The sequence below is a fragment of the Delphinapterus leucas genome, chromosome 15 (assembly GCF_059928025.1).
Source record: "Delphinapterus leucas isolate spDelLeu-1000000601 "Yukka" chromosome 15, BTC_Dleu_Yukka2, whole genome shotgun sequence".
NCBI lineage: Eukaryota > Metazoa > Chordata > Mammalia > Artiodactyla > Monodontidae > Delphinapterus > Delphinapterus leucas.
The window spans coordinates 58,391,494-58,402,668 of record NC_143143.1 but is presented as its reverse complement, the minus strand read 5'-3'; the positions used below and the strand labels follow the sequence as shown (position 1 = coordinate 58,402,668).

General features: G+C 56.7%; 1 protein-coding gene across 3 annotated transcripts; it reads left to right on the top strand.

Annotated features, from left to right (window-relative positions):
- Nucleotides 1-732: 732 nt before the first annotated feature.
- CDC25B (cell division cycle 25B) lies at nucleotides 733-10,079 on the top strand. Of its 3 annotated transcripts, XM_022592901.3 has the most exons (16): nucleotides 735-1,031; nucleotides 1,833-1,939; nucleotides 2,559-2,610; nucleotides 4,272-4,313; nucleotides 4,500-4,536; nucleotides 4,790-4,912; nucleotides 5,026-5,148; nucleotides 5,339-5,473; nucleotides 5,942-6,022; nucleotides 6,141-6,320; nucleotides 6,509-6,604; nucleotides 7,119-7,181; nucleotides 7,323-7,421; nucleotides 7,633-7,766; nucleotides 8,494-8,605; nucleotides 8,768-10,079. In XM_022592901.3, the coding sequence occupies exons 1-16, from the start codon at nucleotides 832-834 to the stop codon at nucleotides 8,906-8,908; spliced, it is 1,725 nt and encodes a 574-aa protein (XP_022448609.1). In that variant the 5' UTR covers nucleotides 735-831; the 3' UTR covers nucleotides 8,909-10,079. The 3 variants fall into 3 exon arrangements, with proteins under 3 accessions (XP_089752736.1, XP_022448609.1, XP_022448610.1); XM_089896610.1 differs by lacking the exon at nucleotides 7,323-7,421 and having other exon boundaries at nucleotides 733-1,031; XM_022592902.3 differs by lacking the exon at nucleotides 1,833-1,939 and having other exon boundaries at nucleotides 826-1,031.
- Nucleotides 10,080-11,175: the final 1,096 nt, after the last annotated feature.

Genomic DNA, 11,175 nt, shown 5'->3' with positions numbered 1-11,175 from the left:
TGAGCTGCCAGTTGCAGGGTCAGGGAAGCTGTGGGAGTAGAGGCACCTGGGGTGAATCTCAACTCCACCATCTGCACAACCATGTGACCTTGAACGAGTTAATGAACTTCTCTATGCCTCATTGTCCCCGTCTGTAAAGTGGAATGGAGAAAACAGACCGCACAGCACAGCTGTATTCTGCAGGCTCCGGGAATGGAGGCTCTCAAGATGCCAACCGGTGCTTGTGAGTGATGTTAAATGGCGGGGGTCCCTCTAAGGCCACCCTGGGGGGTTGTTGCATCCTCTGAGGCCCTCTTCGCTGGAGGTCCTCTACACACCCTCTTCGCTGGGCGGGGGGTGTAGCTCCAAACCACATACTGAGAAGGGGAATTTGGGAAGCCAGGCTCCTCGAACCGTAGCTGGGAGGGAGTGCGAGGGGTGTAAGAGAAACCCTAATTCCTCCACCCCACCCAAAGCCTGGAACTGGGTGAGGCCCGGCTGGTCCAGCCTCCGCGCCTTCCACCACACGGGCTCCGCCCTCGGTCCCGCCTCTCTTCTAACCCGCACCCCCATTGGTGGCGTTCGGCGGCGCGGCCGCTGTTATTTTTCGAATATATAAGGAGGTGGAGGTGGCAGCTTCTGCCAGAGGCTTCCCGGGCTGGTGGCTGGTCCCTGCGTCCCTCCTCCCTTCCCCACCCTCCCCGCTTCCCTCTCCTCCCTCGCTCCGGCCCCGTTGCTCTTCCTTCCTCCCTCCCTCCCCCCTCCACCCCGGGCCGGCTCCCTACCTCGTCCCGGCCAGCTGTGCCCGGCGTCTGTGGGTCGCCCTTCGCCCAGCCCTCCCGCCCCACCGAGATGGAGCTGCCCCAGCCGGAGCCCGCGGCAGCCTCGACTCTCAGTCCGGCCGGCGTGCGCGGTGGCGCCCAGCGTCCCGGCCACCTCCCGGGCCTCCGGCTGGGGGCTCATGGCCTCCTGGGGTCTCCGAAGCGCGCCGCCGCTTCCTCGCCGGTCACCACCCTCACCCAGACCATGCACGACCTCGCCGGGCTCGGCAGGTAGGGCGCCCCAAGGATACTGGATGTGGGGTGAGAGGCCCGCATTAGGGTTTAGTCCCAGGCCTCTTGGGAGCCCTGCCTGGGTGCCAAATGGGGAGGCATCCGGGACAGAGACTGCTTCAGGGGCCCAGGACTAGGGCTGTGCTGTTCACACCCTCCAGGTGACTTGTTCTTGGCCCGCACAAGCCTCTGGAGACCCTCTTCCCCGCCTCCACCATGCTGCCTTCCTAATCTGAGCCCAAATCTCCACCATTTTGCCCCAGGCAGGGGATTCTGAGTCTGGAGGGGGAACTTGAGGGTGGCCCTGTTCCCTCCACCCCCAGTTCTTTCCTGGGGTTAAGGGGTTAAACTCTGGTCCTGCTCCCTGAGCAAGCCTGCAGCTCCAGCCTGGGTTGTCCTTGGACCAATAAAGACCAAAGTCTTGGCCATTCCTCCAGAAAGGCTTGTGGATGGGTAGGGGCCTGAAGAGTTTAGGGGAAGGCCCTCCAGGGCTGTCTGCTGCCCCACAATCCCCCAGCATGATCCCAGCCCACCTCCTCCAGCCTACCTCCTTGCTCTTGCTCCGGGTTCACCTTCCCCTGCACCCAGGAGAACGTTAAATCAATCAACAAAGAGAAGACACTTAGAGTCTCTGTAGAAGGCCTGAGAAGAGGGTAGGCCCTTGATGCCATCGCCTCCCTGGGACAGTGCAGAGGCTGGATGGGCCCTTCAGAGGTGGGTGGCTGGTGGGAACATGGGCCGGCCAGCCCTTGAGCCCCATATTTACCTTTCTCCTTCCCTGGGTCCCTGCTCCCTTCCCAGCGAGACCCCAAAGAGTCAGGTAGGCAGCCTGCTCACATGCCTATCCCTGTCCCGTCGGGCGTCTGAATCCTCCCTGTCGTCTGAGTCCTCTGAATCTTCTGATGCAGGTGAGGCCCAGGGGTGCCAGGGGAGTTTGGGGGGCTGCCTTAGCCTCCCCACTTCACTACTGATCAGACTAACATCCTTACCACAACCTGGTGGGCCCAGCAGCCTCCCTCTGCCCACTTCTGGTGGGGCTTACCACGCCCAGCACAGACTGGCTGGGCAAGGTGGGTGTTGGGTGGGGTCCCCTGCGGGAGATGAGATCTTACCTATTTAAAACCAGGCGCCAAAGTCCTGAACCACAGCCCCACCTGGGAGGCATTAGGGCTGAAAGTCTGTCATTTTATAACATTCACTTGCCTTCAGCTTTAACTTTTTCCTTTAAAAAGCCATTATCTCTTCTAGAACAGATTATTTTAAACCAGTTCTAGAAAAATGCTTAGCAGAGTTCTGGTTTAAAGCCTACAGGGAGGAGTTTCCATAGTAAACAGGGAGTGGAGCCCTGTGTGATTTGGCAGTGTGTCAGCCCTTGGGGTCCATGGGTGGGTTTTGTTTCATTTTTTAATATGTCAAGACCTAAAATAACAACAGGCTTTTTTCCCTTTTCTGAATAGGGTTGGAACATGGTGGGGGAAAGTGTGCAGGAAATGCCACCACTTTCAAACCAATGCACTCTGTCCTCAGGTCTGTGCATGGACTCTCCCAGCCCTATGGACCCCCAGGTGGCGGAGCAGACGTGAGTAGAGAAGAGGGACCACACTACCAAGGACGGGGAACCTGCCCTGGGGAATCTCAGTTCTACCCTAAACTCACTGGGAATCCTGGGAGAGCAAACAGACCTCTCTGGATCCCCAATGGGGGCACTAATTGACCTTCCCATGTCCTAGAATTCTGCTCCTTGTCTCATGGAAAGGTCTGCTCTCATGGGAGCAGCGTAGAGTGGGTTCAGGGCGGGGGTGGTAGGAAAATATGGTCCAACTAATTCAAAGTTTTTAATTTACTTTAGGCCAAACAAAACAGTTGCTGCAAGCTGGTTTGGCCCTTGGCCATCCTATCAGTAACCTCTGGTTTCAGTGACATTTGACCCTCTGGCCAACCCCTGGACCAGGACTTTTGTGAGGAGGAGTAGAGAAGTTGGTGGGCTCTGCTCAGCATAGTTCCCTGCTTCTTGGTTGTGGGGCATGAGTAGTACCTTCCAGAGCACAGCTGTTCCCATCCAGCTGATCATGCCCCAGCAGGGAGAGCAGCTGTCAGGCATTACTGGGAACAGCTGGGCATCCGTGGCCTGGGCTAAGGGACTGTGGCTTTGGGTTTAGGGCAGTGGCTGTCTTTCCTCCCATTGCCTTTGATCAGACTGGGCTGGGCTGCAGGTTTGTTCATAAACAGGAAATGGGGAGAGCATTGGGTGGTGGTGTGGGGACTGCACGTTGGGTTTTGATGGTAACACAGAACTGTCCCTGCTTTACCCCCAGGGCCCAGGTGCAGACTGAAAACCAAGCCAATTAAATTGGTCATCCTGATGCCAGGTTGGCTGGGCACAGCCACCCCACTACTTGGGGCAGGGGCATCCCCCTGACACTTTAGCCCTCAGTTCCCCCCACCACCACTGCACCTGCTTTGATGGTTACACAGAAAGAAGTGTGTGTGTATGTGTGTGTGTGTGTGTGTGTGTTTGTGTGTGTGTGTGTGTGTACACATAGACACACAAAAGCCCCGCCTGGCAGGTGGTCTCTGGTAACATAGCTAGCCTCAGAAGGAACATCTGTTGGAATTCTTTGCCTGCTGGCCTCTTCTAAGGCAGGAGGAGGGGGTAGGACAGAGTCTGGGTCCTGGAAAATTCCGCAGGAGGGAGGAGAGGTTGTGACCCTGCACATTTGTCGCTGGGGGGTCTGGTACAGCAGACTGAACCAGGCCCCTGTCCTGGAGGATCCAGGACAGTCCCACACAAGGGAGGGAAGCCCAGCCTTTCTGGCATCCAGGCCCTGGAGATATCCACATTGTCAGGACAAGGCCTGTCATCATAGGATGGATGGATGCCTTTCCTGGCAGCCATATGGCCCTGCTGAGGTGATTTGCATACAGGTGGAAGGCCTGTGGGCAGGCTGGTGAGACTGTTGTTGCCTTGGTAACTCCTCAGCCACCCTGCAACCTACCCCAGCTGTCTCTGTCACTGCCATTCTCCAGGCCTCCTTCATTCACGGCAGCCTTTAAAATCCCAGGCTGCCTCTCATCTCCCCTTCCCCTACACCTGGGCCCCCTGATAGTCTGCATTCTTCCTCCCCTCTTTCCTCTGGCCTGAACCCTGGCCCTGGCCCTTGTGGACTAAAAACGTAATGCTGGGGGTGGGCGATGGGCTGTGAGGGGAGCTGGGTTGCATGGGACCCTTCTCTCTCCTAGATTTGAACAGGCCATCCAGACAGCCAGCCGAGTTATTCGAAAGTAAGTGCTCGGGCCTTCCTCACGCAGGCTCCCCTGCCCCGTGTGGGTGGAGTAGGCCCAGGGAGGGTGCTTTCCCAGGTCCTCCCAAAGGGGTGCACAGGGCTCTGTGGTGGAGGGGGAGACCCTGCATGCTCTCTGTCACGGCCCAACTCTTCAGCCCTGAGGTGTCCCTGTTTCCTTCTGCAGTGAGCAGTTTTCTATCCGACGCTTCCAGTCCTTGCCGGTGAGTGTCCTTGAGGCCCATCAGGAGGCTCGGGCTTGCTGGCCAGGATTGTGGAGGGGCCGGAGGGACTGTGGTTGGTTCCCAGAGGGTGGACTTGAATCGGTTGGGTGTCCCTGGTCTGGCTGTGGGAGCTGGGGCTTTGGAGGTGGACAGGGGAGCTGGGGGAGTTGGAAGAGGGATGGGAGAAAGTAGGGCCTGGGCTGGCACCAGAGGAATGCAGCCTTCTGTACCTGCTGCCCTCCTGGCTCTCTAGGGGAGGCTTCTGGGCCACAGCCCTGTGCTACGGAACATCACCAACTCCCAAGCGCCTGGCACCTGGAGGAAGAGTGAAGCATGTGGCCGAGCTGCCCACAGCTCTAGGGAGGACAAAGAGAATGTGCGCTTCCAGAAGGCCAGAGTGGGAGCACTCCAGGGAGAGAAGGGGGCTTGCTGGGATGGTTCTCTGGCATTTGATCACGCACCCCCCTCCTCTCCCTGTATTGCCCGCAGGATGGATTTGTCTTCAAGATGCCGGGGAAGCCCACACATCCCAGCCACACCCATGCCCTGGCAGAGTGGGCCAGCCGCAGAGAAGCCTTTGCCCAGAGGCCAAGCTCGGCTCCCGACCTGATGGTATATCAGGAGAGCTGACCCATGCAGGGCAGGCATGCACGCGGGGCAGGTGCCTGTGAAGGCAGCCTGGGGGACTTGAGGGTGATCCTGAGCCCTGAGGTGCTGGGAAACTTTTCTCAGAAAGTTTGCGGTGGGGACTGCCTCAGGGCCCCACCCCTGAGTCGTCTGTGTCTACTCGTCACCCACACAGTGTCTCGCCCCTGCGCGGAAGATGGAAGTGGAGGAGCTGACTCCCCTGGCCCAATGCTGCTTCTCCCTGACCCCGGCCAGGGGGGCTGCCGAGGAAGATGATGGATTCGTGGATATCCTGGAGAGTGACTTAAAGGTGAACAGCCTTGCCCTGTCAGGCCCCCTACCTCTCCCTCCTTGGGATCTCAGAAAAGGGGAGAGCTCTGAGCTCCTACAGCAAGACTATGACCTCACTTCAGTGTCAGAAGAAGAATTGGAGGTAACTGAGTCACAGCCTGACCTCTGGCCAATCAGAGGAGAGGAGGTGGCTGGTGCTGCAGTGAAGGGCGGATGGGCAGGGCAGAGGGAAGCCTGGTCCTCCTGCGTGGCCACACTTCTCACAGTTCTATGCAAGCCCCTGCAGCGAGTGGGGCCCTGCAGCTTTCTAGTTCTGGGGGGCTGCCCTGTGCTCGGGCAAAGCGAGGGAGGTGTGAGCAGGGTCAGGGAGGGCTGCTGGCCTGAAGTTTGCTGGGAGAACTGGGAAGCCTATCCTGGAGGACTTGGGGCCTTAGAGGTTGGACCTTTGCCTGCGAATGTAACCATATCCTTGCTGATTTGGCCTCAGGAGGATGATGTAGTCCCCCCAGGCATGGAGAGCCTCATTAGTGCCCCACTGGTCAAGACCTCAGAAAAGGAAGAGGAGCAGGTGAGCCTCTGGAGAGGCCCCTCAGAATTTGGAGGGGTGGGGCCCTACCCTCCAGGTGGGATTTGGGGCGGAGAGCAGGGGCTGGAAACTCTGACCCCGGACCTGCCACCTCTGCCAGGACCTCATCATGTACAGCAAGTGCCAGCGGCTCTTCCGCTCTCCGTCCATGCCCTGCAGCGTGATCCGGCCCATCCTCAAGAGGCTGGAGCGGCCCCAGGACAGGGACCTGCCCATACAGAGCAAGCGGAGAAGGAGCGTGACCCCTCCAGAGGAGGAGCAGCGGGAGGCTGAGGAACCCGTGAGTGCCCTCCTTCTAGGGCGGGACTGGGCTTGGCAGGGCTGAGCTGCCACCCTCCAAGTCCACCCTGCAAGTCCTTCTCAGCCGGGTTTGTGGCAGAGGACAGGGTGCGGGGAAGGGGGGTCCTAGCCAGACGGGGCACTGAGGGGCAGCCTCACCCCTGACCCTGGCTGCCACCTGCCTCACAGAAAGCCCGCGTTCTCCGCTCAAAGTCCTTGTGTCATGACGAGATTGAGAACATCCTGGACAGTGACCACCGAGAACTGATCGGGGATTACTCCAAGGTACTAGCAGTGGGATCCCTCAGGAGGCTCGATCCCTTACTGACTGGCCCCTGAGCCCAGCAGCTGCTTCAGCAACTCCCTCTCTCCCCAGAGGCCCCTCGCTTTGTCCTTTGCATCTTATCCTTTATTCTCATCTAGACTCCTCTCTCTCACTCTCCTTGATATCCCGACTGTACCCAAATCTGTACAGGGCATCAGTGGTGTCTCAACCTTGGAAAACATTTCCAAACCATAACATCTTGCTTTGAGCTTCTTTGGGCCTCATCCTGGGGCTTGCTTGGCAATACATGGGGGCAGGAGGCATGGGGGTTCATCTCTTCTCCCCATCTTCATTTCCCCTTGGAAGGTTGTTCCCTGGGGATCAGACCCTAGAGGCCCCTCTTGGTTGCTATGGGAACCAGAGCTGAATTTGAAGGTCAAAGCAGGTGTGGCCTTTGGGCTTGGGAAAAAACTCCATCTTTTCCATCTTACCAATCTCACTTTCTCTCTCTCCTCTCTCTCCTCTTCCCTTCAGGCCTTCCTCCTACAGACTGTGGATGGAAAGCACCAAGACCTCAAGTACATCTCACCAGAAACGGTATGCAGGCATGAGCCATTTTCTGGTGCATTTGGGACTTCTGTTTGCCTGTTAACCTCCCCTGGGGTCAGGCTACGTGCATGGGTCAGCCCCTGCCTGCCCGCCTGAACTGCTGGAACCCACCTCCGTGGCCTCCTACAGATGGTGGCACTGCTGACAGGCAAGTTCAGCAACATCGTGGAGAGGTTTGTGATTGTGGACTGCAGATACCCCTACGAGTATGAAGGCGGGCACATCAAGGTGAGGCAGGGTGACGGGAGAGGCCCTGAAGACTCACCCAGTTCTATCCTTCCTCTGCCCGGAGGATGAATCAGTAGGGGGTGGGTGCACCCTCTCATGGGATTCTGCCCCTCAGGAGGTGGGGTCACTCATCTGAAAGATGGGGACCGCATAGGGCAGGGTCTCCTACCCAGGCCTAGGGCTGTGGCCTGACCTCTGGCTCCTTTGGCAGACTGCTGTGAACCTGCCTCTGGAAAGGGATGCTGAGACCTTCCTGCTACAGAGCCCCATCACACCCTGTAGCCTGGACAAGAGAATCATCCTCGTTTTCCACTGTGAATTTTCATCTGAGAGGGGGCCCCGCATGTGAGTCCCAGCTCCGCCCAGCCAGCTAGTGCTGCTCCTGACCTTCCTCGCCCGGGATTGTGGGTGCTGGAGCCATCCAATGGCCAAGAGGCCCAAGCCCAGCCATGGCCCCATCTGGGCCTAGACCTGTTGTCTCACCTGATACCTTGGAGCAGACCTCATCCCCGCTTCCCTGTGCATGGCACCCTCCTCCTGTCTCCCTCTCACTGTCCTTCCCAACAGGCCTCCCATCTACCCTCTGTCCCTTGCCGCCCCCCTCCCCAAAACCTAATTCTCCATCAGTCTCCATCAGTGTCCTTAAAGTCCAAGGGCCCTGTCCCAGTCCTCAGTGACACTGACCCTTCCAGAGTTCAATCGTCCTTTTCTCTCTCCACCTCCTCCTCACCAAGCCTTGTCTAGACCTTCTGAATCTACCTCTTGAACTTTGTCCACTTCTTTCCTTTCTGCCTCCCCTTTCTCAGCCCAGGAGAAATGTCTCTGACAGAGATTGAGCAACTGTCTTCTGGACACAGAACCCCCTTGATTTGCTTCGTTCCTTCTATCTCCCCAACCTCTTCTGTACCCAGTTAGCCAGACTGATCTCAAAGTGTTCTTGTGGCTGACATTCCTCCACTCAAGCCTTCTGTGGTTCCCCAAGGCCCTCAAAGGAGTGGGCGCGGGGACCAGGTCCCCTGATGTACACCCACTGCACGCCCAGCTCTGAACCTCACACCCCTGCTTGTCCCAGGTGCCGTTTCATCCGGGAACGGGACAGAGCCTCCAATGACTACCCCAGCCTCTACTATCCTGAGATGTATATCCTCAAAGGCGGCTACAAGGAGTTCTTCCCACAGCACCCGGTACCATGGGTGGGGGTGGCCATAGTCTCCGTGGGAGGGCTGGGCTACAGGGAAAGGGCTCGGCCAGGCGGTAGCCCTAGGAGAAGGAGTAGGGAGGACTGGGTCACCCCACCGAAGTTGCCCATTTCCCCGAATTGATCAACGCATCCCATCCTGCCCTAGACCTTTTGTGAGCCTCAAGACTACCGGCCCATGAACCATGAGGCCTTCAAGGATGAGCTGAAGACCTTCCGCCTCAAGACGCGCAGCTGGGCTGGCGAGCGGAGCCGGCGGGAGCTCTGCAGCCGCCTGCAGGACCAGTGAAGTGCTGGCAACTGTCCCACCCGCCTTTCTTGCTTTGTGCGGCCTGGGCGTCAGCTGCCCGGTGGCTTACAGGGCTGAGGGTCTGCTGTCTGGGTGAAAGACGGTGAGGGTGTCCTGTCTGTCCACCCCAGTGCTGATCCCCTGTCTCACTCCAGTCATACTCCATATCCTGGTGACACCCACGCCCCCACCCCTGGCACCCCTGGAAGAGCCCAGCCTGCTGACTTAGTGAAATTGGATTAAGTCTAGTTCAAAGGAAGTATTTTGTGTGTAGCAGGAGCCTTTTCGGTTTTTTTTCTTTATTGTTTGGGTTAACCCTTTGTCTTCCTGTATTCAGAAAAGCCCCCTTTTTTCTAGGGGCTTTGTTTGTATGTATGAGGCTGAGAGAAAGCTACAGCCCCCTAGGATGGGCCACAGCTGTACTCTTCGCTGCCCTAGGATTCAGCACTGTGCCCCAGGCCCTCGACAGCACTCCTGAGTGTGTGCGCCATGTTCCCCTTTCTCTTTTCCTCTTTCCTGTTCCTCCATATGAACACCTCCAGCACGGACATGAGCGCTTACTCTTTCCTGTTTCAGTGTTATCTGTAGGCTTGATTTGTCTTTTTTTTTTTTTTTTTTGCCCATCTCAGGATAGTCACAGGCTAAGGTTTAGGTTCCCCCGTCCAGTTGGGGTTAAAGACTCAAACTTTCATAACCCACTTGGCCCTGGCTTCTGTTGCCTCAGAAAGGGATGTTAGTATCTGCGGAGGCCCTTGGGTGAGGGCTAAGGCCTGCATCCTGAGCCCACTGGAAGCCCAGCCCTCACTGCTGTGAACCCTGGGGCCTGAACCATGTCAGAACTTGCTGCTGTCTTGTCATGGATGGACAGATGGATGAATGGAAGAGTGGATGGATGGATGGCCATGGGTGCACAATGCCTTGTCTACAAACCGCTGAGTTGAAAGTGTCTCAGTGAGGATGACAGCCTGCAGCAGGAGTATACGTGTATCTGTGTGGACAAAATCTTTACACTTTAAGGTTTGGAGATATTCAAAAGGAAATGTCATGGAAGCAGCTAAACCAAGGCCAGCCACCTCTGGATTCTGAATCTCAGGAAACGGGCAGGGCTTCTTGAAGGCCCTGATGAGTCATCTGGTAGGGTCTTGGTTCAATAAAGCACTGAGCAAGTTGAGTAAGGCAGCATGTGTCCTGTGGAGCCCTTGACAAGACTGTGGCAGACACTGATGGTGGAATATGGCAGGGGCAAGTCAGCAGGTTGAGGCTGGAAGACTCCTGGGAAGGTGGCCTCTTACCCTCTTCCCAAGTCTTGCCAAGATTTTGGATTCAGCCTCCCCATTTCCCTCATCTGGCTGCTCAAGCACTTCTGGGCTCACCCTTCCCAAATTCTGCACCAAAAAGGCAAGAGTGATGCCATCAGTTCTCTCCTCTAGAATTGTCAGTGGCTCACCATTGCCCTCAGATAAACTTAAAAGTCTCATAGCCCTTTAGGACCTAGGCCCTCCCCAGCCTCATTCCTCACCTCTTGCTGAATCAAATCCCAGCAACAGAGTTGCTGTTACGTTTCCTTGTCTTTGTATCTGCTGTATTATCCTCAGGAATGCTCTCCCCAATCTGCTTTTCCTCTTTTAAGATTTGGTTTCAAATGTTAATTCCTCCCAGAAGTCTCCCTGCCCTATCAGGGACATGACTTTCCTTTCAGTATCCCCAGCACCCAGCAGAGGTTCCACCACCTAGGAGGTGCCAAGTTCAAGATCAAGAGTGGGAAAGGGCCAATCTGGGAGAACCAGTCCCAGACCAAACCTGGGTGTGTCAGGAAATCCTCTCGGAATACCACAGCAAATAACTCTCCCCCTCAAATACGAGCTGTGATTGTAGGGAATCCTTTGCAAATGTACAACTAAGACGCTGCCTGATACAGAGTGCACACAGAACATGTCAGGTATCATTACTGCTTTCTGTCAAAGTTCATCTACCTTGCCATGATTATTTGCTCCATTTTGCAGATGGGAAAACAGGCTATTTCTTGCCAGAGCAATAAGAAGGGACTTGAGATTCCCAGGCTGGGTCTAAAGGACACTTACCTGTCTCTAGCTTGTCCCCCTGCCCACCCCAAGTTTCTTATGCTCCAAGGCTTGGTCTTCACTCTTGGTCTAGAGCCCCCTGCAAGGGCACAACCTGTGGGAGGGCCGGTATCTTGGGGGCTGGACTTCTACTCAGGAAGAGGAACTCTGGAAGTCTCCAGAAGCCCCCTCCACTGAGCAGGCAGC

Excerpts from the sequence above, each read along its gene's own strand:
- CDC25B (XM_022592901.3), top strand. The coding sequence starts at position 832 with ATGGAGCTGCCCCAGCCGGAGCCCGCGGCAGCCTCGACTCTCAGTCCG. Across the intron at positions 7,767-8,493 it reads TCTGAGAGGGGGCCCCGCAT|GTGCCGTTTCATCCGGGAAC; the intron begins GTGAGTCCCAGC and ends TGCTTGTCCCAG. Across the intron at positions 8,606-8,767 it reads AGTTCTTCCCACAGCACCCG|ACCTTTTGTGAGCCTCAAGA; the intron begins GTACCATGGGTG and ends ATCCTGCCCTAG.